This window comes from Gambusia affinis, linkage group LG11, assembly GCF_019740435.1.
Source record: "Gambusia affinis linkage group LG11, SWU_Gaff_1.0, whole genome shotgun sequence".
NCBI classification, from domain to species: domain Eukaryota; kingdom Metazoa; phylum Chordata; class Actinopteri; order Cyprinodontiformes; family Poeciliidae; genus Gambusia; species Gambusia affinis.
The window spans coordinates 22228098-22254660 of record NC_057878.1 but is presented as its reverse complement, the minus strand read 5'-3'; the positions used below and the strand labels follow the sequence as shown (position 1 = coordinate 22254660).

Sequence of the window (26563 nt, the reverse complement as noted above, 5' to 3'; positions counted from 1 at the left end):
TCTGTTACAATCTAGTGGCAGGCTTCTTCTTCTGCTTATCAGAGCTTGTTAAACAACTGACTGTTGCATTACTGCCACCATGTGGTTGTACTTTGTACTGTAACTGAGCGTCAATTATTTTCACAACTGTGGGCCTCGATGCTATGGTCTTTACAGAACATATGCTGCAAAGAACACAATAATTTACAGATAAGATGATTCTTTTCATTGTTCAGGTGACATTTGAAGTCGATTTGTTCACAGTGGTTTTCCTGAGGGACATTAAGAAACACAAATGCATGCCAATTTTTTCCATATTTATTCCAAAAATATTGGAAGGTGTGTCTCTTCTTTCTTTTAATGCTGATCAACTCTGGTCTTTCATATTTAATGACGCTTACATAGGAGTGTGTGGTTGTATTGCTAAGGTAGGCAGTTTCAAGCCTTACGTATCCCTGCCCGGCTTGTAGTCATCTTATTCAAGCAGATAAATTATCTCCTCAGCATCCATCTTTCTGCAAGATACTGTATAAATGGTGTTCAAACAGGGGTAGATCTATAAAACGAAAATGCAAGACAGGCACTTGTACACATTGTAAAAAAAACAAAGAGAGAAATACTTTTGAATTTTACTGATTCAAAACCAGTATTAAAAATAGTCTCAGAGCTGCATCTATCCTTGAAAAGCTTTGTTTTTTATACAAAATAATGAAGATATTTACTATGAGCAGCAAAGAGAATCCTTGACAATAACTTTTACAATCAGATGGATTCAGTGATGCTCAGTTTTCTAAGTATTGACCCAAGTGATTTGTTTTTGCTTAATTTATTCTGCACATAACATCACATTGCATCTTCATCTACATTCCACAGGTTCTTTAAAAATGTTGCCAGTACACATCACATCCTAACTTTAGTGTTGCTACATTTATTTATACAACAAAGTAAAACTCAGGAGAATCCTTGTTCACAGGCCAGGATACAATTGTAGAATAATTTAAGAGGCCACTTGTGATTTGCAGTTTGGAGCAAGCGTTCTGAGAAATGGAGGGTAACACTTGGTAAGACTTGTGCATCTGCATGCTGACAATGGTGGAATGCAAATGGAGCAGAATTTATAAAGCTTTGTGTTATGCATGGCAAGTCATGGCGAATCCTGTACATTTTTGCTTGTAAAATTTCCACAACAAAGAATTTTTGTGTTGCAAACATGGAGCAAAACTTGGCAGAAATATTGTTTTGTTATGGTGCTGTAAATGACGTTTGTTTGATGATCTTAAATAGCAAAGGTACTGTAAACCTGATTTGATAAAATGTTATATTATGTACCATGTTTGGTTTTCTGGCTAAAACTTACCTTACTGCTAAAAGCGAGTGTTTATCAGGGATGTTGAAAAAGGAGTTAGCTTACCTTTCATTTCAAAGCAGGACTCTGTCTGAATTTGTTAGTCTCAAACTAACAGCAGCAGTAACTCCAGCTTTTTAGCCTATCTGAGCTTGTGCATGGTCCTTCACATCTAAAGCTTTCCGGTGCATTTTTTACTAATAAAAAATTGAAAGACACTTATTTTTCAAAGCCAAAAGAAGTTGCTCCGTTTCCTTTGACTGGAACGGAAAAGTGGGCCAATAGATAATTTATGAACAATTTTTCTAGGCTAAGTTTGTTATTGAAAGGCTGACGTGTGTATATGCCACAATAGATCTAAAGATGAGTGCAGTACGGAGGGACATGCGGTGTTTAGGCTGGACATCAGGTTAAAGGAAGACACGGCAACAAAATATGTTAAAGTTTCCTTGCACCATTTCAGAATGGCCTTTTTTAAAATTCACACACTACATGTGTGTGTTCAACTTATAATTTGCTTATTTCACAAATTTATATTTGTGCACACATAGTCTACACTTTGTTAACTACTCACTGTGAATTAAAACCAAAGCTTTTTGAGGTAAACTAGTTTTCTTGCTCATAATGTGGAGATAATATATTGATATGTTTGGAATGCAATCTGCGATTCCCGGTTCCTGGTCTTCATCCATGCATCAAATCCAACCAAGTGGTTTTTACTATATCATCAGGCTATGCAATTTTAAACACCCTTTTTCATAAATCTCAATTATCTTGTGCCTATTTAAGAAATGTAAGATGAATGATGGTGTTATTTTCATTTAGTTGAGTCCTGACTAAGCAGGTGTTGATACATAATACACTAACAGAGTAATGCACAAACAGGTAAATCCCTCCAACGCTTGACAGTATCTTTAGCTCTTATTTTATCACTCCAGTAAGTAAATAGGGCACATGTGGTCTTCCTGCAACAGTGCCAAACTATTCTCGTTCCTCTTAACCTGGTGAGGCTGTTTGGTATGACAGGATTTTTTTGGGGGGGACATTTAGATTGATTTATTTACCTTGAATAACTGGATACTATTACATATTTTGAATGCCAAATTGTTCTTTTAAATAAATTAAGCATTTTGCTTCAGAGAAATACCTTTCAGGTGTTTATTATTTGTCTGACATCAAACAGTATATAACTGCGTAATCCTTTTAAGTTTTCTATATGTTTAAATCATATGGTTTGTTTATACTGCTTTATATTTGATGCTTATTTAAATGGGAACATACCTGGATCCAATAAGTGACTGGCGTTTTCAAATGAAATAAGAGGATTTTAGTGTCATCCTGAATGTACTAAACTATATATTTACTTCTGATTTGGTTGATCCTTTGGAGCAAGCTCTGAAATAATTATGATTAAAACAAGTATGCTGCTTCATGTCATTAAACCCTTCTTTACTGTATGGATATAATGCTGAGCACAACTCATTTTGCCACTCAGCAAACAGTCCTGTTAATGTCACTAGTTTGGTTTATAACTATATTTTGAACAGTTAATGTTTAATGAATGCCAACAAGGAGGTAAAATAAGATCTTGCTCTAAAAGTATTAAATTTTAAATTAAAGTGTCTCTTGCAAAGTGCTATCTTTAGTAGCTATCATCATCTGCTTCTGACTGGAGAAATAAGTGTGTGCCAACTTTCCCAGATAAAAAAGTAAATGTTTTAAATTTCACACATTGAATCTGTGTTTAATGCTCTTATTGTCAAGTTAAGCTGGGAACACACTACATAATTTTCTGCCTGATTTTACCCCAAAGTCGGAAAATGTTTGCAGTCTGCAATAGTTGCAGTTGGTAAGAATGGTGAGTCGAAACAAAAATCTGTTAATGTGACACGGGATGAAGACTGGAGCCTGCAAGTGTGTGAGGAAAACCAACCCTATCTGACCTCAGTCCCAGTCACACAAACGTGGTGTGAACTGATCACCAATCCAACTGCAGATGTTAGTCGCTGACTAGACTGACAAAAGACACTGGAATGCTGTGAGTTATTTCATGAGGAACATGAACCCACAAAAACAGTGGGCAAAATAGAAACCGTCATCTAACTAATTACAGTCGCAATGTGATAAAAAAAACAAAACAGAAAAATAACAAAGACAACTTTTTAAAATAATCTATTCTGCATCTGTTTTTCAGATTGAGTCATTGATAAATGAGATGGCTGACAAACAAATACTAACATTGACCATATGTTGGTCTCATGTTTAGTTTAAGTTTAAAGAAATTCCATATTAGAAAAAAAATTAGATCAAAAGTTTCAGAAAGTTACCAAAGAAACCTGGCAGGTAAATATGGCAAATAAGAGAACTAAAAAACAAACAAACTTTGGAGCAAAAGTGTGACAATATAAAGTGGTTCTGCACGCCGTCTCGCATTACCATATGAACTCCTTGTGTACATAGCCTGCTTTAGTGTTGTGCAATGTGTTGCCTTTGTGCACCCAAACTGTTCTTATGCATCACCCAGGTGTTTTAGCACCTGTCCCCCCAGGCTACGTGTCAGGATGAGAGGCAGTGGTGGAGGGAGAATCAGAGTTGCTTATTCCTGTCACAACCAACCATTCTAATCAACATGACTTTACAGAGTCAGAGCACCCATCAAACAAACAACGGCGCATGTGTCTTTCGCCTACCATCGTTTGAAGAAGGGAGATATTTTGAGGTTGCTCTAAAATTCCTTTGATCTAGTCAGGAGCTGCTTAAAATAAAGAGAAGGCATAACAGAACGTGGATTGGAGAGGAAGATTTCTGGGAGGAGGAGTGGAAGAAGAGATTAGGGATGTCTGAGCGTGGGAACAAATATTGAAAAAAATTGGTTGGTTAAAAAAAAACATGGCCTTGTGCCAATTATCCATAAAAAGTAAGTAACGTCTGTGCATTAATTTTTCAGCTGAAAGTTAAAGTTTAATAGTATATTTTAAATTATTTTTAAAAGTTACAGTTAAGTTGTCCTTGATTGACCCTTAACTGTTTTTGTTTTACATAATAAAAGTACACATATCACAATCTAAATGTCTTGCAAAAGTATTCAGGTCACTTTTTCATCACTTTTGAAAATGTGGCATCCATTTGCATCCACACTCTTCTACTCTGTTCCAGCTCCACCTACTGCCTCCAGAAGCCCCTTAGTTAGTAGACAGAGTATCTATGACACAAGGAATAAAGTTATGAAGAAGCTTCAGGCAGTTAGATTATTTAACAAGTCTAAACAGAAGTTTTGGGTGATTTTGATGGATTTTGATGAGTACGAGAATTATTGGCCGCTGGTTCATAGATCCGGACTGAAACCTCAGCTATTCATGCTTATGATACTAAATGCTTCTTTCAGCTTCTACATGAATGAAGTAGTTCAGAAGTTTCACATCCTGATGATTTATGAAAGTGAAATGATGAAGGGACTTTCCTTTCATCACTGAAAATAAACCACATCTAATTAGCAACTCTACAATACTGTGTTGCACTTAAATCCACACACACACACGCATACACATTCAGAACAGCCATCAAATGCACACTGGGTGAGAACCCAGTGTGTGAGAAGTCTAAAAATGAATGAATGAACCCATAAAAGATTCCTTCTCTGCAGACTGTAGAGCTACAGATGACATGTGCAGCCTGATGGTTTGGTGCAAGAATCAGATGCATCTTGCATCTTTATTGTTTTACTCTTTTTATAGTCATTTTAAATCTTACTTAGGATTGGTCTCTTTTTTAATATTTATTTTTTGAATATGTATATTGAACTTTTTTTTGCCTTTATTTTTTATTTACTCATAGCTACTACCTATTTTGGCAAAGGCCGTTTTTGGGGTTACATGTTAGAAACATTTCTTTTCTTTGAACACACTCCTTGAACTGCAGGCAGATTTAGATAAGAATGGGACCAACGATACTGAAGGTATTAAACGTAACTATAAAGAACAGTTTTTGATGAAAAAATGCACCAATAACTGACCATTGAGATTATTAATAATTACATTTAATTAATAATAATTACAATAATATTACAAGTTCTAGCATGTCTGTGCTTAGTGCTACTGCCAGAAAAAGTAGCTCAAAGACATTTTTTCACTCATGGTGCTTCCCAAATTCTTAAAGAGAGCTTAGAAATTACTTAAGAAATCACTCATCCAGTCATCAGGGAGTTTTCTTGAGTGCAGTCTCTAATTTAAGGATGTTCAAATAAGCATACTCCATTTTGCAGGTTTTTCCTCTTAGTTTATTATGAAAGCATGGCCTGCTGTGTAACCGTTTCTGGCCACTATCATCAAAGCCACTGAGATGCCATCTGTAACTTCAAAAGGATTGTCACAGTTCTGGCTCTTACGCTTGATTTGTGACCTCAATGATGATCACCAGTTCAGGTTACAAGCTATGTGACCATGAGCAGTAGCACTGGTAAACACAAAGATTGGCCCATTAATGTGTTATTCTATATCTCCAATCTAATCACAATTCAATTTTATGCCAGCCAAAGACGATAGAGAATAACTACTCGAACATCCCTGGCCTATAATATATGAAGACATAATTGCCTTTGACAATCAAACTGGTTGCAGCAACCACTGCCCTCAAGAATTTGTGAAAACAGGTAAGGACTCTTTTATATCTCTGCAGAGGAAGTTGACCCACTCTTCTTTAAAGAATTGTTCATCACAGCCACCCTGAGGTTGTTTTCAGCCCAAATTCCCTGCTCAAGATCATTCAACAGCATTTCTATCAAATTTTGAATGGGCTCCTTCAAAACAATAATTTTTTTATGACCAAGACTTGCTGGGGGCATTTTTGTTTTGGCCTTGGAACATTCATATTTTTGCCTAGTCACTTTCCTATTGTTGAAACACAAATAATCACTTTAACTGAAGCAAGTGAGGCCTGTAGTTCTTTATAAGGGGTCCTGGGTTTTTTGTGACTCCCGGATGAGTCGTTAATCTGCTCTTATAGAAATAAATACACACCCATATTTCACTAAAAGGTATGTAATGTTGCTGATGTTTTTGCATCACTGTTTAGCAGAGCTAATATTTCACCAAGTTTTATTAGAAATTCCTTCCAATTTGTTTGACTTTATAACATTTTACTTCCATCTTCAGGTTTTACCTCTTCTCCTGTCTTCACATTATTGTTAATACCTGACCTTATTCTGGAAAGTAAATAATTTTTCATTTGATTACTCCCAATAAAAAGTTGCTGTGACACATGCAGCGTTCGGCCTCTTTCTATGCGACAGCATTTAACATCACTCTTTTGCATTTGACCCTTTAATGTGAAGCACATATCACTTTAGATGAGAGCGTGGGCTTGATATCCAAAAATACATAATTCATTTTACGTAATCGCATAGCAATGTGTACACATGTGTGCGAGGGTGGAAGGGTGATTGTTAAGACTGTAGGCTGGGGTTTTGTGTTGTGCTTCCATGCATCCCTAAGGTCACAAAGCAATCATGCGGGGATCTACAATACATGTGGTTTAACCTTACAAACCAAAACAGCCAGGCTGTCCATCACATATAAATTCAACATGGACGAATAATACCAAGACCTGTATGTCTTCCTGAATGTCTTGTGTTAACTAAAAGAATAAATATTTTAAAATGGGAATGAAAAAAATCTGTTGCTTTAAAACGTATTTCCTGGTATTCTGCTCCATATGATGGTCCTAAAAGCTGAGCTTCTCGCATTTATGAATTATTAAACATTCATAATACATTCAAGCTAATGCAATTGGTAGTTCCCTGAATAGTCTCGTGGATGAGAGTGTGTTTTTACCACTCGCTAAATCATATGCTGAAAATGCATTGTAACAGTAAGATGAGGTATGATTTCCTACTAAGAGACAAAGTACATTTTTTGTGAAATTTTAAACAAATGTGCATGAGAGAGAACTTTTACACATTAAAATAAATCTAGAACAAACGTCATGTTTGATTTGAAGCTTCGCTGAATTTTCACCTGTCGTCCTAGATTGCAATTTTACTCCAAAAGTATTGGTTTGCACTTGTCTAATGATTGACTCAATCAAGCACATAAATTGCATGATGGGAATTATGTTCGTAACACACTGACCATCCACCTATCCAGTCTCTGTATCTTACTGTCCTTGCAGAGTTGCAGAGAGCAGGTGCCTACCTTAAGCAGTCACAGGAATCGCCAGTCCATTACAGAACCGTTTCCATTTTAGAGGTTAATAATTAAATTTAAATTCACTCCAGTTTACATTGAACTCATTTACAAGGACTGAAATATCTGGCAACTTAAGAGGCTGATTCGGGTCCAGAAATATGTAATTGAATCAATATAAATGATTTTATATTTGAGCCACACAGAAAAATAGAATCATATTCTCAATTTGATCCTTGTTAAAATGCAGTAAGTCAAATTCAGGTAAAGCATCACACAGTTAAAAAGTTAAAACATCCAACAAATCAAGACTTGCAACAATGCGTTATCTTGAGCCAATACTATATGACAACAATGGAAACAAGTCACTTGAGACACCTGTGTGTTGTTCTGTATGAGAATTCTCAGTGCAGACATATTTTGTGTCATCATGGGTCTCGTTTGACTTTAATTACCTCTATTTCCTGAGTAGGGATGTTTCTATGAAAACAATATAATACAGGTTTAAAAACTTTAAGCAACTGCATCAAGAAAGGAAAGATGGGCCACTAGCTATTGTTGGATTTTTTTAGTGACAAATTCAGAGGTATAATCCCTTCCACAGGTTGTTTTATTTCTCAAAAATGAATGCAACTTGAATTTTATCCTCTAAATGAACCACATCATACAAAAAAAGCATTGCATGAGCTCATTCTACTTGAGAGTGCAAACACTGAAAACTAAGTGAAGCGGTGATCTGTTTGAAAAGCTCACTAGATTATATTTGCACAGCGTGAGGTGAGGCAGGCAGTCTGCTGTCACTGAATGGACAAAGTGTTTGAAAGCCCACACAAAAATCAAGAGGCGTCTATTTCTCGTTCACTCTCTCAGACACATGCTGTCACAGACACCAACAAAATGTAGAGTATGACACAACAGCAAGAGGTTTTACATAGCATTTGGAAGGTGTTACAGAAATTTGTGAATATTGTGTTTTAAACGGTTCAGTGTTTTCTTAAGATGCAGAGGAAAACAGAATTTTATGCTCTACCTGAATATGGATTACAGAAAACGTATCCTATATGTTGTTTTTTTTCTCTATACTATCCTCCTAGCCTGACATCAGCTACTCCTTAATTGATCCCACACTGTGGCTTCTGACAGGCAGCCGACACATGGTAATGTGAGACTAGCTGGAAGTCAACCCACTGAGTCATCACACCCATGGAGATCTTGTGGGGTCGCTGCTGAGGGAGTGAGGGTGATGTCATCCTTACAAGCAAATATATTGCGCTGACGGAGGAAGGAGATATAGAAAAAAGCGGAGGTTATCAGCAAAATACTAAACTTAGAACATAAGGTTAAGAATATGCACTCATCTAAAATTCCTTCAGAAGAATAAGAAAGTTGTAGTTTTTCAACTAGCATCATTTTCTGAAAGGTTTCTGCAAAGTACATACACAAAGCATAAAATATGTAATTTCCCTCTAATACAAAATACATAAGGAACACTTTCTTTAAGCCGATCCATTACATCTCATTCTTATTTCAGCCTTAATGCTATATTTGTAAAGGTTAAGGCATCTCAGATGCTTCTGTGTATGATATGATGGAATATCCCTTTATTGAGAAAACAAATCTGAAGTTTGTCTTGCATCACTGCACTATTGTTCACAGAGAGACAGAATCAAAAACATATATTACAAGCAGATGGTTGGGGTTGTGGAAGGGTTGAGTAAATAGCTGTGTAATCCTAAAAACAGCATAATGTAGCACGGATACTTTCTAGATGAGACAGACAATGAAAATAGAAGATTAGTATAATTATAGGATTTCATTTAGAATTTTTGTATTTAAATTTAAGCAATGTAAACAAACACATTTTAAATAAAGCAGATTTATTTTTATAACAAGCAAAACATTTTTCATTAAATGAATTTCATCTTTGCATCGTAACAAGGACAAAAATGATAACTATATAAAAAGAGAGTCTAATTCAAAATGAAACTGTGCTGCTGTTCTGGCTAATTGTACATCTCTTTCTGAGATTAACCACTTATTAAAGCAGATTAAAAAATGCATTGAGGTCAAGATGACCTGGCAGCACACCGTTTTAAATATTAAAAATTCCACACAAAGAATTACGTATCAAAGGTTAGAAATGAATATTTATATGCAGATGTGGAGTTGATAAGAGAAAGCCAGTATACATTACGTTTTCCTTTATTTAACAGAAACTTTTTATGGCTAAGGGGACAAAAATGCAATTATTGCAATACTGCAGCAAACACAACTAAGCTTTCTTTTTTTCTTCAGCAGACTGCAGTACTTGCTTCAAGTCATGAAGAGATTCCTGTGAGCTACAAGCAGTGATATAAACATGTATATATAAAATAGATATAAAACTAATAAAAATAAAATTAATAAAATAATCAACATACCTTTGAGTAACATAGCTGTATCTTCACATCTTCAGCACTACTGCCACACTACTAAATATTTGTCTGGTGTTTCACTAGCGTAATGTAAAAGCATAATTTTATCATTACAAAATCCAGGCAAAACTATTTCCTGCCATTAGTACTGCAAATAAGAGGCTTCAATATATTTACCGCATTGCTGAGGTATATACATAAACTCAAATGTCACACTAATAAGTCTCCCTAATATCTGATGTTATTACGCAGATGCTCCATCTATTCTGATGAAAACTGACCTACACCAGCCAGCTAAATGTTTGGAGTCGCTGACGTGGCAAATATTTTGCCTTTATTCTCATAGAATAGTGAAAAACAGCACCCAAATGCAGTGAGGAGGCAGGCAGGTACAAATAAAACAGTTTGTCTTGTTACAAAAAAAGAAAATCTTAGAAAACTAAAGTCTAGGGAAGAATCAACGTAACATTCAAGTAGAACAGAAGGAACCAAGCTGATGACAATAACAGGACGATGCAAAAGGAGCTGACTACCTGAGACATATTTAAGCTCTACTGTTGATTACTGAACAAAGAGCAGGTGGTTGATTAGAAACTGGGTGCAGCTGAGAGGGAGGGCAAATAACTGAAGATGAACTGAGAAAATAGGAGAAATGGCCGATAGAAATCAGAAACCCAAACAAATCAGAAACACAACCCAAGACAGAAAAAAGTTATTAAAATTCAAACCAAAAAAGGTGACAAGAGAACACAGAAGCAATAAGAATAAAGAATGCAGAAAAATAAGGTTCTCAAAATAAAACAAAAAATAAGACATAGAACTATAACTAAAATACTCTGACTGAGCTTAAAATAAATACGAATGACATAAAAAACTGAAGTTAACAAGAAATCCAAATAAACCAAGAAAAAAACAAAATCCTACATATCATGTCACTTCCTTTCTGGTTAGTTCAGCTAATAATTGTCAGATTATTTAAAAGCTGTAATTATAAAGTCCCATTGTGCAGTTTGTAGAGTGTTCAATTTGATCAATATTGATAAAACAAATTTACATGGTAACATAAAGACTCTAGTTATGCACCCCTGGCCTAATACGCATACACAACATAAAGCAGAGATGCATCTTAAGTGATACATACTTTTAAGACATCCATCCATCCATTCACCCATCCATCCATCCATCCCTTTCTGCTTATTTACATTTTCAGACATCACAATTCTAAATGCTTAGGTAAAAGGTAACTGCTCTTCTCATTTCCTGAAGAAGTTACCCCGCTCATCAAAAAGACATAGTTTTGAATATGTTTGAAAGCAACAGTCTTTGTAATCGGAAAAAAAAATCGACACTGATGGGTATTGAAGGTCACTAAAGGAGTAACTAGGACAGGTCAGTCACTGGCTGTAACTTCTATTCAATTCAATGTTTGGGTTGTTGTTGCCTGACATCTGAAATGTGTCTCTAACGATGCTGCGTGAATTGTTTTAGTCGCAGGTCCCAAGGTGTGAATGCTGTCAATCTGCCTGGGATGACTCAGGGCTTCCCTGTATGTGTTAGAAAGATTAAACCTGAAGCCACCTTCTATTTTAGAGTATTTTTTTTAACACTAATGGTTTCTTTCACTCACTCCTTGTTCAAATAACCTGTTTTCCCTGTATAAAATGTGCACAACTTAAACCAAGTAAATTAGAAGTCCAGTTTTCTTCTACACAAGCACATAAAAAGAATGCTCTTTGTGTTTGCATTTGCAGATGCACCAACTTACAAGGCAAGATAAGAAACAGTTTGACACATCAGAGAATGATTATGGTCAGGTTTTCCAATTTCTACAGTCCTTAACCTCACCTACCCTCTACTTCTTGCCTCAGTCTAATCACACACAGGACTGTAATTATAAAGCCTCATTTTGAGGGAATTAATACCTGTGCACACCTTTGCACATCATGCACCTCAAACATTTTCAGCCACCCAACCCAAATCACTTTAGAAAAGCTGCACTCTAATAAGCCCATTGCTGGGCTGCTTTCTGATTGGATGCAGGACAGGGTAGCTTTGTCACAGATAGGCATGTCTGAAAACAAACCATTGCACGTGTAGGTAAAAACATATATATATATATATATAAACTGAACAAAATACAAAATTTTTGCTTGGGAATTTCAGAAGCATGTTGTCAGTAGTTCTTAGAATAAAAGAAGTGTAGATTGTTTTTATCTACACGTGCAATGGTGTGTTTGTCATCTGTCATCAAAATATGGCTTATGCATCATAATAGGTTAGATTTTTCTATTCAGTATCCTTAAATTTATTATTCAGAAATCCCATGAATAATCAGTATGAATATGGGAACCTTTTTTTGAATTCTACAGACAGGACTTCACGTCAGAGAGGTTATGGAGTAAATGGGAGTCACACATGCAATATGAATGAAGTCATTTGGATGAAAAGACTTCAAAAAATTTAAATGACAGTCATTAAAATCAAATTGTACCAACTTGATGATCAAAGTAATTCGTTCATTTTCAGATGTAGAAGAAGCATTATTCAGTGGCAGTGTCATTGGTGATTGTGATTGAAACTGCAGGCTGCACTCCACTTTAAAGCATATAATTGCAATTTTGGCAACTTGGTCATGCCTGATCAAAGTTCTGTCACAAAATATGGCACAACAGATTAAACATCCCATGAACTGTGAAAGTTATACATTCTACTGTTTTGTTGGACCATACATGGAATTTAAGACATCACAAAACAGTCACAAATTTTGATGTATTTTAATGATTTTATGTAATTTCCTAGAACAAAATAAAGCATTTTGGTCACTATACTTTGCAAAATAATTAATTAGACTGGGTGGAAGGCATTTGGTGATTTTCAATGTGTTGTCACAAACTAAATTGGATTTAGGTCTAAACTGACAGAACCTACTAATTAGGTGACATTTGAAGCCAGTTGTTACAATGGGTTTTGTCTTGGGTTATCAGAGTAAATGGGGATCAATATACAGCTCTGGAAAAAATTAAGAGTCCACTGCACTGAACCCCATTGACAACCTCATGATTATTCTATCAAACATTGATTTCTGAACTCTTCCCGAGTTAAAACATTAGTATTATTGTTGCTAAATGAATATAAACTTGTTCTCTTTGCATTATTTGAGGTCTGAAAGCACCATGTTTTTCATTATTTTGACTATTTTTAATTTTCTGCAAATAAATACTACATTTTTGCTTGAAATTTCAGAGGCAAGTTGTCAGTAGTTCTTAGAATAAAAGAACATTCATTTTACTCAAACATATCTGTATGCTTGAGTAAAATCAGAGAACCGATAATTTTGCAGTGGAGTCTTATTTTTTTCCAGGTCTGCAAATGAACATGTTTTTCACAATTTGATATGTAAAATGAAATAAAAACCAAGTACCATTGTCCTACAACTGCACAATTGTGTGGTACTTGTGTAGTCTATTGACTTAAATCCAAAAAAAAGGCATTGACATTGAGAGCTTTAGCATGACAAAATGTGAATAAGTCCAGGTGAAATTAAAGGATTGCAAGTTATATTTTAAAAACAAATGTGTTAAAAACATAAAAATATAATTTTAATCGGAGTTGAATTCTTTTTCTGATATTTCTGGTAATAAATTGAGAAATGTAGCACTCTGTAAAGTATTTTCTAGTCAATCAAGGGTTTAGGTCTGAAAAAAGCTCAAAAAAATGCACAGTTCTTGGTTATCTAAGCAACAATATCACACGATTGTTAGTATTTTGACAACTGTTTTGCCCTCTGTTAAGACTGATGTCTCCAGTACGTACTAGTGTGACCTTCTCTGTGTTCCGAGAGTCGCATAAATGTTTGTGAGTAACATTTTCTTGAAGAAGTGAGATAACCTTTAGTCTCTGAATCACAGGCATACATATGACTAACTGCCATCAAGATTTTGCTCTTGTTAGAAAAACAACAACATACTTTTGGTGTTTTCTTTGTTGTGTGTTACCAAGTAGTAAATAAAGCAGTGTGATAAAAAAATATTTAAAAAAGGTTAAATATTTGACATCTCAGCTACCACTTAGTGCCATGGAGTTTAGTTTGGTGTTTTATCTTGCTACCTCTATCACAAAATTAACATATTTCCCTCATTTAGAAAAAATAATATGCAGAGCCACTGAAACTCCTCCCCACCTCCCTTTCCTTCATTACCTTCAACCTTTAGAGTGATTTCATTTGAAAGCTTGTTTCAGCATCTCAGCTATAATCACTCAACCAGAACTTTTTGTAACAAATGTAAACAAAAAAACTGTATTACATAAAAAATGAGTTAATGCATCTTCCTACACTCCACAGTAAGGATAGGAGTCATGACTACTTTGAGAAGTTTGCCAAACCCTCCCACACGTCGTACTGCACCAGCTGACAGATTTACATCCACTCCAGAAAGTCTAGATCCTGTCTAAATATATTTGGGATAATGAATGGAAGGGTAAAATTAGATATCGTCCTTGTTTCTCCTACTGTTTATTTGACAATAAATATAAAAATGTAAAAATCTCTAGCTAGAACATTCCACAGACAGGTTTCAGTGTCTCTGCTTGCTCATTTTGATCTAAACAATGGCTCGTATCAATTTTCTTCATAGAATCTAAATTTCCCAATACACTTAAATTTAGAAAGATGGGTTCCTTTGTGTAAAACCGGTTTATTCTCTGTTCATGACAAAAATCTAAGTTAAAGATTAACCAGTTTATTTATTGTATTCTGCACAACATCATGCTCTGCTTCTGCTTGACAAAGGAGAGCAGAAATATCTGCACATCCTCACCATGGAGATACAAAATGCAGCTATTATCATAGAACACAACGTCAGTCTTACATACAACCTTTTCATTTCATATTTCTTATAATGTAGAAAAAGATGGGGACACATCCAGATCCCCATCTCTCCCCATTTTCTCTGTTGCTGGGAGAAAAAGAAACCAAATCTACTCATACAACAGGAAAATAAGCTGCAAATTATTGGTGATAGTAGATTGGAAGGTAATATTTCTGCATTTACAGCTTTCTCAAGAGAAGTTAAGTCAATGTATTGAGCCATTAAGTGAGGGGAAGCAGCCTTCTGCATGGGACCAGTCTATATTGCTCTGCTCTCTTCTAGCAAATTCTCTTACTTGCTATACGGTGCTCTGCAGCATCTTTCTCAGCTTGTGAATCAACCTCCCTCCTCGGTCTTCTCCGACCCACTCCCTCCCCAACCAGTTTCACTTTGCCCAGTAATAATCCAGCTCTGCAAAACACCCTGTTTTTTTTTTGTTTTGTTTTGTTTTGTTTTTTTTTTTGTTGTTTTTTTTTTCAGGCTTCTCAATGAATTATTAACAGCCATGCCCACAATGCACCCCAGAATTTTTTTTTTACAGAAATAAAATAAATAAACGCATCAAAATGCATTCAGAAAACTGGCTGCTATGCACGGCAGTCGCTGCTATAAATACCCCCACCCATGCATTCAGGCTTCACCCCCTCCCTCATTCTCTCCCTCCTTCCCAGTGAAAAGCGCATCAGCTAGGACAGCACTGCAGGGCCCCTTCGCTGGCTTGATGTGCACTTTTTTATGCAAAGGGAGGGACACCAGTTATGTCATCGCTGCCACAACATTCGTGCTCGCTTGCTGATGCAACGCGGGCTGGTTGCTATTCATTGACTCCCTTTGCACTGTTTGTAGCACATGTGTGTGAGCTACTGCGGCTACACAGCATGCTCATGTCGGGAGCCGTGCTGCACATACAGATGAACTGTGTACTGTAACACTTCCACAATCGGCAGTTTCAGCAGCATTTCTGCAACAAAAGCGCCTAACATGTCAACTAAGCGCAACAACTAATCTCATTTGGAAAAGCGTGAAGTCTGATAGAAGAGCAGAGAGAATTTGAATGCTTAATATTGTGTTCAGAATCGCTGTCCCTGGTCCTGAAGCGTTTATACCGCGGACTAGAGATCCCCGCGGCACGAACAGCTGCAGACCTAGAAACTAACTTTTCAGGGGCTTGATCCTTAAATGCCAGTAAACTACCCCAAACATTGGCAAGAAACATCAACAATAAATGGATTGAGCTTAAGTCTAATAGGTCGATGCGTTTATCGACTCTGCATTGTCCCCGATGTTGCAGACCTCGAGCTAAATCAATTTACCTACCTTACACAGCTGAAAGTTTTCCGACACCAGCGTCTCCTGGACGTCGATTTCCTTGGGAGTTGGCGCCGCGGTGGGAGTCCCAGCCGCGCTGCCGCACGATGGGGACCCTATCGTCCCCCCCGGAGAGGAGGTGGTCAAACCGTCCAGCACCTTCCGAAACTTCTTCATTTTCACTCGATCTGTCGAATGCTTTAAAGTGAGTGAAACGGAGGATACAAAAGGAAATCTGCTTCCTTAGTTTTCCCAGTGTTCACTTTGATGCAACAACCCTAATTCGTTTGACAGCAAAAGGGGGGAAAAAGCGTATCTTCCTGTGAAAGCAGGATGTATAGAGGGACCCCCCTCTTTTTCTTAGGTGCAGTTCAAAAAGTCACAAATGCACCTCATCCTGAGCTTAATGTGTTGCCCATATAAAATGGTCCACTCTGATGGGATGATTTCAGCCAACGTTGCAGATGCAGGTCGTCTATCTCATCTCAGATTATGCACCAAAAGCCACTTAAACTACTCAACTTCATCTTCTCCCTGCATCCTCTAGTAAGATCCACTCCTGAAACAAAAACCGCACCTCAGTTCCTTGATTTCATTAATTGCAGAACAGAGCAGAGATCCTTTCATAAGAAAGAAGCTTTAACATAAGGGAGGGAAAAAATCCAAAAAGAAAGAAAGAAAGAAAGACAACTTCGAACAGGTCAGTCCACTCTCTTCCCTCTGTTTTTTGCAAACAGCAACAACAACAACAAACACACACACACTTTCACAACACGGTAGCCGCCAGTAACAGGAGGAGAATGAGGAGCCAAAAGCCAGCAGACGCAGAGGCAATGCAGTTAAAGGAGGTTGGTCTTCTCAGTCAGGCCACAAAACGAGACAACTCAGGCATCAAGCAGAAGGAGGGGAGATGAGGAAGCTTTACGTTCGCGCTGTGAACTCGTGGTTCATCTGCAGATCGATATGAGTCGGGGTTTTTAACCTGATCCTGCCGCGTTTTGAGCGTCGCTTCGCTGCAGCCCACACACAAGTGGCGGGGAGCTGTCGTGGTGCTGGGGGGTGGGGGGCATAAAACTAAAATAACCAGCCAGCCCTGCGCCCCGCCCCACCTCTCTGTTTCTCCTCCGCCTTCTCCTCAACGATTGGTTACAAAGCTCTAAATCAGAGAAACGGCATGACCAGGACACACAAGCAAACCACAATAATGGAGTAATCCACTTCAACATATTACAGAAAACAAAGATTAACTTGACACTCTTTCCATAAAGATACGAGAAGATCAGAAACTACTTCGTGTGGCTGGTTTGGAAAACCGAGGACTGCAGTTCTCTTCGAGTAAATTTCTCCTAAGGATTGCTTCATTTATCACATTTTACACTACGTTAACTTATGCAAATATTAACAATATTTATAATTTGTCTGCATTACGAAAGCAAAAACAGTTACAAAAATCATTTTCAGTCGTGCTAATTCATGTCGATTCTCCTGGTGTGGCATTTTATTTTGAAGTGATGAAGCATTACTGATCAAACAAAGCTCATGTTAATATTAACTAATATTCGGGGTTTTAATATTGAGTCCTTCCGAACTGCATAAAATTGCATAAGACAGTTAACCATTAGCACTAATCACATTCGGAGAAGTTATATTTCTACTTTAAAGCACTTGGTTTCACATTTCACAAGAATCCATTTTAGGTTCAGGTCACAAAAAATAAGAAATCTATTTATTTTTTCATCAACTTTTTTTATTCTTATCTTATGAAGAGCCATAGCTCCAGCCACAGCTGAAATGGTGCTGAACAGATAAAAATAATAAAAGAATACATGATAAACACTAAACACACGGCAATTTAAAGAAATTCTAAGCTCAATGCAAAATATAATGGAACAAGGGAGTAAAAGAGATATAATCAATACCACTAATAATAGAGGAAAATCGATTCAAGGCCAATGAGTGAAAGTGAAGGAACCTGTCTAATGTACAAATACCTTCATACTTGCTAAAATAACATGCATTTTAATTTTTCAAACTTTTAAAGTAAATCTGTGCTTATCTATTTAAACAAGTCAGCACAAAAATCATCTTATTTGTACAACAAAGAAAGCCTCTGTGTTGGGATATGACCCATACTTCCCTATAAAGCCACAAAAGCTGAAGTGCTTAAGATATTTAAATTCATATAGATTTAGCTCTTTAGCTCCATTCAAAAGTTTATAAATCACTGAATGGTTTAGCACCACAATACATTAAGGATTTGCTGCTGTTGTATCAACCTTCCAGACTTCTCAGGTCTTCTGGTTCTGGTCTGCTCTGCATCCCCAGAACCAGAACCAAACGAGGAGAAGCGGCATTTAGCATCTATGCACCAAAAATCTGGAACAAACTTCCAGAAAACTGTAAAACAGCTGAAACACTGACTTCCTTTAAATCTCAACTAAAAACCCACTTGTTTAGAGTTTTATTTGAAACGTAATCAATTGCAAATTTATTGACGGAATCTGACTATGTTGTGTTTTTATTGTTGATTCTATGTTGCATTGTATTTTTGTGTTTGATTTGATGTAAAGCACTTTGAAATGCCTTGCTGCTGAAATGTGCTATACAAATAAAGTTTGATTGATTGATTGACTGAAAAGTAAAGCAGAGAAGCTGTGTGACAGGATACATGTCGGTTTATTCCTCTGTTAGCCTCTGCTGTACCTGCAAACCCACAGCTGAACTCAGTGACTTCTTGCCTGCAGCAGGCTCCTGCACAGCAACAATAAAATTCTGGATTAAACACAATTCAGATTAATCTGAGTTTTGATGGTTAGAGCTGGACTGCTGAGATAATATTAAGTCTAAAACAAAGAAAGAGGCATACATATTATCAATAAAAGGATCATTTGTGTGTGTTACAGCACTCACTTTGCTCTGTTTCTCACATTTACAGATTTTATTAATTTATTCACAGTTCTTCAAAAAGTCATGAATGTCTCATTTTAAGGAATTTTTACACTCGGATCCAATTATGGATATTGACTTTTTCCAGCAGCTATCTGGCCACCTTGTTTTAAACCCGGCAGGCGTACTGCCGGAAAATAAATGCAGCTTCACATTAGAGGTCACTTGGATGGCTGGTGTCCCCAATTTTGAAAGATTTCTCTTCTCCGCAACATCAGAGTCTGAACCACATTTGTTTCACGCCTCGCAAAAATGTCATGACTATTAAAATCAGCACTGCTGAGAATATAGTATTTTAATAAAGCTGTAGAATGGAAATATCAAGCAGGCTGTAGATTCTTTTTGATTGTGTTGAGCAGGAATTACTTCTTTAAGCCTCCTCATATCTGTTTCCCTCACATTTCCTTCTCACAGAATGTGAAATTACAACACGTTATTCCACAGCTGATTATATATAAAAAGATGTATTACCTGATTCTGTATACTCTGCGCAGTATAATTAAATACTGTGACTTAGGTCTGACATTGAATTATAAATATTTCATAGAACAGTATAAATTAGAACGATAATAGAATTAGATTTAAAAAAAAACAACATCTCATTTTTGAATGTAAATTTAAACCCACAATTATTAATACCCCTTGCAGATTTAGGGCCATCCTAATATGCATTGAAGGATAAACAAAATATAAAGCATCTTCACCTCACTTAGATGATGAAGACCAGTGATGTTGCATAATCACTTACATCACCAGCCTCTGCCTCCTGGCCCTCCTTAATAATATCCAACACACGTGGTTGCTATTTTTCCTTCTCTAATTAAATAGAAAAACAGAAAAAAAACTAAAGTAGCATTTTTTGCAGACTCTGCATGTCACTATAGCCACAAAAACATTTCAGTCTCTGCTCTTCATACCTTATGAAACTGATAGGTGATGTTGGAAAAATAATTTATTTCTTGAACCATATTACAGGTACCATCAGCACATTAAATATCGGTTTTGAGAAGTTTTACAACTTAAAGTATTTTGCAAAAAATATATATATATATATCATAGTTAAACTTTATGATTTAATTATAATAAAATAATTCATATGTCATATCTGGCATATTTTCACATATGCTCAGTATGTGAAAAAAGATCTGATTATTAAAATAAGAAAATTCTGAAAAGATGAGATGCTACATGAAGGAGTATATGCTCAGTTTGTGTTATTTGTTTTGTAGCTGATGAATCTGCAGGTTAAGAACATGAGAGAGAAACCACCTTACTGACAGCATGATTCTGAGAGTGATTTCTGGACCTTAAAAACCAGTTCTGGCTCAGTGTTGGGTCTTGTTGGTGGAAGGGCTGTGTGTCTGTGGTGGTTTGAAGAAAGGCTGTAACTGCATTGATACTGCTTTTAGAATAGGAGTGTATACTTAGCTTGATTTATTTATTATACTATCATGGACTTTGGTTTTTAAAAACATAAGAACTAACCTGTCTTTGCTTTTCACATTCTATTTTAAGTCATTGCTACTGTATATTATTTAATTTCCCCTTTTTCTGTCTATGGTCCTTCATTGTTGGAGATTTGCTATTACATCCATTACGAGGTTGAGTCTTACTCAAATTGTATGCAACAGAGTAATATAATAAAGCATGGCATTTAAGAAGACATAGGTTTGATAGTGTAAGATGTCTCAAACCCACAAACCCTTGCTCTTGGATCATTAAATGGTAATTATTTTATTGCTTAAGTATTATGTATTACCATCAGTAGGATGAGTTGGAAAATAAACCAAATGTTGCAGAAAGTATAAGTATTACTATATTGTGATAGTTTGAAACATGTCCAATTGAGATCCAGACACTAGAATTCTGATTATCATGTTGCTTAAAGATGTTCTCACTGTGTCTGTTTGCAGCACAAGTGCATAATGTTCAGGACATCACAACAATGTCATTATGTGTGTTCGGTTCAAAGACGATTAGTACACGAACAAGCACCCACATACGGATTTGTTTTGGGAGTTGCATGGTAATCAGGCTGCTTGCTAATCGCAGGTCAGAAACAGCCTTCGTCAAGATTTAAAAACACAAAACAATTTTGTAATTTTTTTGGGTGGGGATATTTTGTGTACTAAATCACATGTCTGCAACTGAAGCTTGCTGTGCTGATGTGATCTCTGTTTAAAATGGCAGTCACAAACAGACTCATTACACCGTGCTTTCCATTTTCAGCTTGATGTTTGGCTGCTATCAAGACCCATCAAAGGATGTCTTGAAACCCTTTAGGATAATTATAGCTCACCATCCATTGAGGGGAAAAAGGAGAAACTCCGAACAATGATTATATGCTTGACTTCTCCATTACAGGGAATATTGCCCCTGTGTTCAGTCAGCTTCACCTCAGAGATGATTTGTCAAGGTTGATTAATTTTGAGAAGCTGGTGTAATTAAAAGTCTGTCCAAGAAATGTCATCTTAAACAGAAATTCTCAAAAACAAGCAAGTGCACAAATGCTGCAAGGCCAAGGATAGAATAAGGACACTTGACTGGGGTTAAGTATCACAGTATCTAGGAATAAATCATTCTGGCATCATTTTCTATTCTGCCACAAAGTATTCTCAGTTTTAGGCAGTCTTCGAGTGAGATTTCTGCTAGAAGTAAATCTGAACAGATGAAACTGTTTGTGACTTCACTAAAACATTTGAAATAGTTTGTGACATAAAATGTGAAGTTCAAGACTACATAATTTTACAAACTACGACAATAATGACCAAAAAGCATAATCATTAAAACCAAAAGGTTTAGTTTGTTTTTACCACTTGTCCCTTAAATACATTTCTGATTTATTGAATTGTTTTTTTAGTTGGTCATAATTCTTTAAAAAGTGCTGCTGAAACTTTGCTTTACTCACTACCCTGAGTTTATTTGTGGTAGCAGTAAATTGCAGTCTACATCTCTGCATTTGTTTCAGTTAAAGCTAACCCTTCTAAACTTCTAAATTAGATGAACATAAATATTTTGTTTGTTTCAAGGTACATTTCTGGTAAAGTATCAGTTTTTTCATTTTACTTACCATTGTTTGTCTCTTTTAGACAGCCTGAGTAGGTGTATGGGAGGGGCCGGCCCAGCATTTCCTGCTTAAACGGCTGATTGATATCACTGATTACATCACTGGATTCTACCAAATGGAGGTGTTTTGTTTTTTTTTTACGTAATTTTTTGAGTTGCCCTGTATTACATGTTTTATTTTGCAGGCCATTTACATGAATTTGTGAATTAGATTAATAATCGTATTCCTTGTCGTTTGGTTAAATCACATTCAGATGTGTTGCCAGTTTGGTATAAGACCAGTAAGATTTCAGATACTTGAGATGGATGTCAGAAACTAAAAATGCTAGACAATAAAATTCACCAGAAGAATCTGGACATTTTTTTCCAGTAAAATTCCATTTGTAACTAATATGGCAAGTGCAAAAAAGTCAAGAAATATACAGCAAAAAAAGTAAAATACATCTAAAACTTGCAATAAGTTTATTTTTGTTTTTTTTGGAATGCAATAGTCATACTTTGAGTTTTATATTTCAAACTGATTAAATTAACACTAAATAATTCAAATATATTTCTCAAAGTTGATAGAATCTCTCTCACCTGCTGTGCTAGAGGTCACAGCAAGTGTTCAAATCAATGACAAAAGAGAAAGAGATGATTGACCAAGATATATATTGGATTGACATTACCATCAGAATCCTGTTATTATCTGATATCATGCAGCCCTGCCAACTTGTTTTACAAAGAAAACCCTCTTACAGTGGATTTTTAATTTAGTAATTCATCTTATGTCAGTCAGCAGATAATCAGATAAATTGGTGTTTCAAAGGAAGAAGGTTGGCATCACTGTGTCCCACACTGGAACCTAGGAACAGCTGGTAGGACCAATGCTATCAGTCAGGGTGGGGCTAACAATTCATGTGAGAATTTTAATAGCGAGCAATGCAGCCTCAAAAGAAAAGGTCAAAGGATGTTTATTTATTTATCTGGGTATGCTTATTTATCCTCTTCACAGATTTGTTTACTCAACCTATTGTGAATGTCCCACTGCTGCAAGCTCTCCAGATCAAATAAGCCTCTTTATTGAGTAAATAAATGGGATGGGGCATTAATATTACTGCTGCTCAGATATTTGCTTAAGGCACATATCTGTCAAACGTTTTTCTAAAACTGAGATAATTAATAAATCTGATGACCATTGAGAATATTATTGATGGATTAAAAAAAATATTTTTGTTGGAAACAGCCTTTTTCAATGCCATTTAAATTTTTAAAAGGTAGGCAGTTCTGACCTTTGGTTTACATTTAGATCACAGATTTGGCTTTTCAATTATTTATGTCTTAGCCAGTATGCAGCATTTAAATGTTGCATGGATGCTGAAGCAAGACTACCACATAAAGTGTTGGTGAATTAGTTATACAGAGTTTTTGTATTGTTTTCGCAATGTTACATTATGTATATCTGTTTGGAAAATCTTTTACCAAGGTCTGATTTTTTTAGAATACCATAGTGATGATTCTAAAAGTCAGGCCTTTGGGATCAAAAGCCCTGCTAGAAAACCATTCTCATCAGTATGGAACTGAACAGTAATACATCTCTTCCTCCACTGACAGGATGTTTTCTGATTGCCTCACTGTTGACGCAACCTTCCATATGCTGCACACTCATGTTTGTATTAGGAGGCTATTGCTCTTTGACTCACCATGACTCACCTCATGGGTTCTTTTGCAAACAAGGTTTTGTGGAAGCTATCATGTCAGAAATACTGAGTACATTGGAAGTCTATGGTACGTAATTCTGAACATCCTGTGTCATATTGAAATCTTACCGAAAAAACACAAAACTTTGCCAATGGATGTGAAAGCTTGCTTTATGGAGAAACTTTGAATAGGACTTAGTGGGGGAAATAGTAATAGCATTTTAAAAATTTTAGACTGCTCTCACAGCAAAATCTGAAACAGCTATTTGATTTATCAAAAAGAAACAAGAAAAAAACAACCGCTGTGTAATAATCCTCAAATGCCCTGAAAGAAAAACACAATGCAACCATAAATCATGCAAATATAATTATGGTGGTTCACTCACCTTCAACTATATTTGTTACAAATATTCATAATTTTCACACATTCAGATTTATTTGTGTTTTTCTAAGGCATTATTAAATCGGGTAATGTTTTTAAACCTGCTCCATTGGGACTTTTCTTTGTATCCTATTCTTGTTGTTCTTGGTCATTTGTGAACGTGATTGTTCTGAATTTTCGTCTTTGTTTCATTTAATTTAAAAAAATACTATATGTTAAATCTGAGATATTTGTTTCATTTGCTTTGCTTCACATCTTGTTTGCTAACATGTACATTTTCCTCATTATTATTTTAATCTGGAGAAAAAGGCTTACACATTGGTCTAAATACAAGGAGTTGAAAGACTCTCGCTTGCCTGTCCAAAAAAGGAGCTTGAGTTTAGTCTCAACAAATAACCAACTTCCAAAGCACATCACCATGTTTCAAATGTTCATGGGCAATTGTTGGGCATTGATGTGCTATTGTTTCAGCAATGGCGTGACTTTAAAGTCCTCCATGGTGAAGAGTTCACACACCTGTCTTCCTTTACACATGAACTCCAGAAGAGGAAAGCTGATTAACAACCACATGGGACTCTTTCTTGACATCTGATTATCTTTCTGCACAAATAAAAATAAGCAATGAAGCATCATACAGCTGTTCTAGATATCACAAAACATTTGGGAAAGGTTTTATACTAATTTATTTTTGCCGTGATGAAGTTGCTTCTTATCAAAAGTGTCAGAGTAGTCTACGTGTTCAGGTATCACAGACCCTGCTAACCAGACTTCCTTATGTAAGGTTCAATGCTGAGTGATTACTCAGGTGTACTGTGAAAGGATTAAATGCTGAGCTATGGTCAGCTATGGTCAGATTTGTCTTGGAGATATAGAAAACACAGGAAAACTAATAATTTTGGCCGTTTCAATTTTCTCACAATTCAGTACATCACTAAAATATACTTATCAGACTTTATTAAGATTATGCCTTTGTATTTTTTTAAAGCACTACAAGTATGAACAGTTTTTACTATTGTCATTTTCATGGTAATAGTAAGAGTTTGTGGGATTTCATTAAGGGCTAATAATTCTCACCTTAAATCCATCTTAAGCTCAATGTTATCACATTTTTTGACCTAACATTAATGTCCAGCTTTGTCTTTTTCAATTACTGCTAAGCTCCTCCTCTGTTGCTGAATCTATTTATGTCTGCTTGTCTACTACTTTCCTACTTTCCTGCTAAAACTACCTCTTATTTAAGCTACCACTGCCTTTCAAATGCCCACCGGGTTATTTGATAAAGGAGCAGAAGAACACAGTTCAGAAGCAAAGTGAAGCCATGTGAAGTTTCCCTTTAAATCAATTTCCAATTAAGAATGCTTCCTTATCAGTAAGACTACTTGTAATTGAGTTAAAGTAGAGGGAGCTAAAGCCCATGAGGTACAGAAGATCCTGTAGGGAATATTAATTTCCATATAAATGAGCTGATAAATGCACACCTGATTTTCAAGATTCATTATTGGCCAAAAGACAACGATAATGACTGCTTCCCATTTTCACTTAGAACTTATTTTATTCCAGACTTGCTGAAACCATGCTTGATGTGCTTTTCTTGTGCAGAGTGTAGATGGTTAGTTTCTGACAAGCAAACACACAAGTATGGACTGGACATTCACCCTTAGGCAAATAAAAACCTTTATGGAAAACAGCAGCAGCCACAATCCTACTGAGAACATCAGTAGGTTTGATAATCAATGATCATCACGTCATGAAATCTCACATCTACAATACAGAATACTTGCCAAATATTTGCTTCAATGTTGATGTCTGTCATTGTTCTCTGATTTACAAAACCCCCATAATTGAATACACAGAAAAAAAATTCACAATGTTTTTTATTTGTATTTTAAAAGTCATATTTCTTCTCTTTCAGTATTTTATTGATGCACTTTATAAATATTTTTAGGTGACAGCCAACAAAGGTAACAACCACACCTTTCAATTGTGTATTTATTTTAGTATATGTACAGGAATAATTTTAAAAAAGGAATATTTTTGACAAAATGACAACAGTTCAGTTCTTTTTTGGTTGCTATGGCAAGAATCCCCTTTTCTGTTGCTTCCAATTGCCTCTAAAGTTCTGTGTTTGAGTGCAGCCAATCAAACACAACAGGAGAGCTCTCTAACTTCTTCCTCCCTCACTTCTGCTTCCAGTTTGAAAAAGACTAAATCCTTCAGGGTCATTGATTTCTAAATTAAAGTGAGCTTAGCCAAATGTATTTTATTTCTCGTCATTGTTCTTGTCACATGGAGTAACTTCAGTCCATTGATGTCTCCTTGCTCCTTCAATCCCACAATCTTAAACCGTCTGTCTCAGTACAGCAAAAGTAAAGTGTTAGCTCAGATTTATTTTCTGTT

General features: G+C 36.0%; 1 protein-coding gene across 1 annotated transcript in view; it reads right to left on the bottom strand.

The window, feature by feature from the left end:
• LOC122840344 (syntaxin-binding protein 5-like) overlaps positions 1-22213 on the bottom strand; it is a 42084-nt gene extending 19871 nt beyond the window's left edge. Inside the window, exons 1-2 of the mRNA XM_044132658.1 lie at positions 22110-22213; positions 16103-16652 (exon numbers count right to left, since the gene is read on the bottom strand). Coding sequence (XP_043988593.1) covers positions 16103-16270 — 168 coding nt within the window. The 5' untranslated portion in view covers positions 16271-16652; positions 22110-22213. The remainder of the gene's footprint in view (positions 1-16102; positions 16653-22109) is intronic.
• Positions 22214-26563: the final 4350 nt, after the last annotated feature.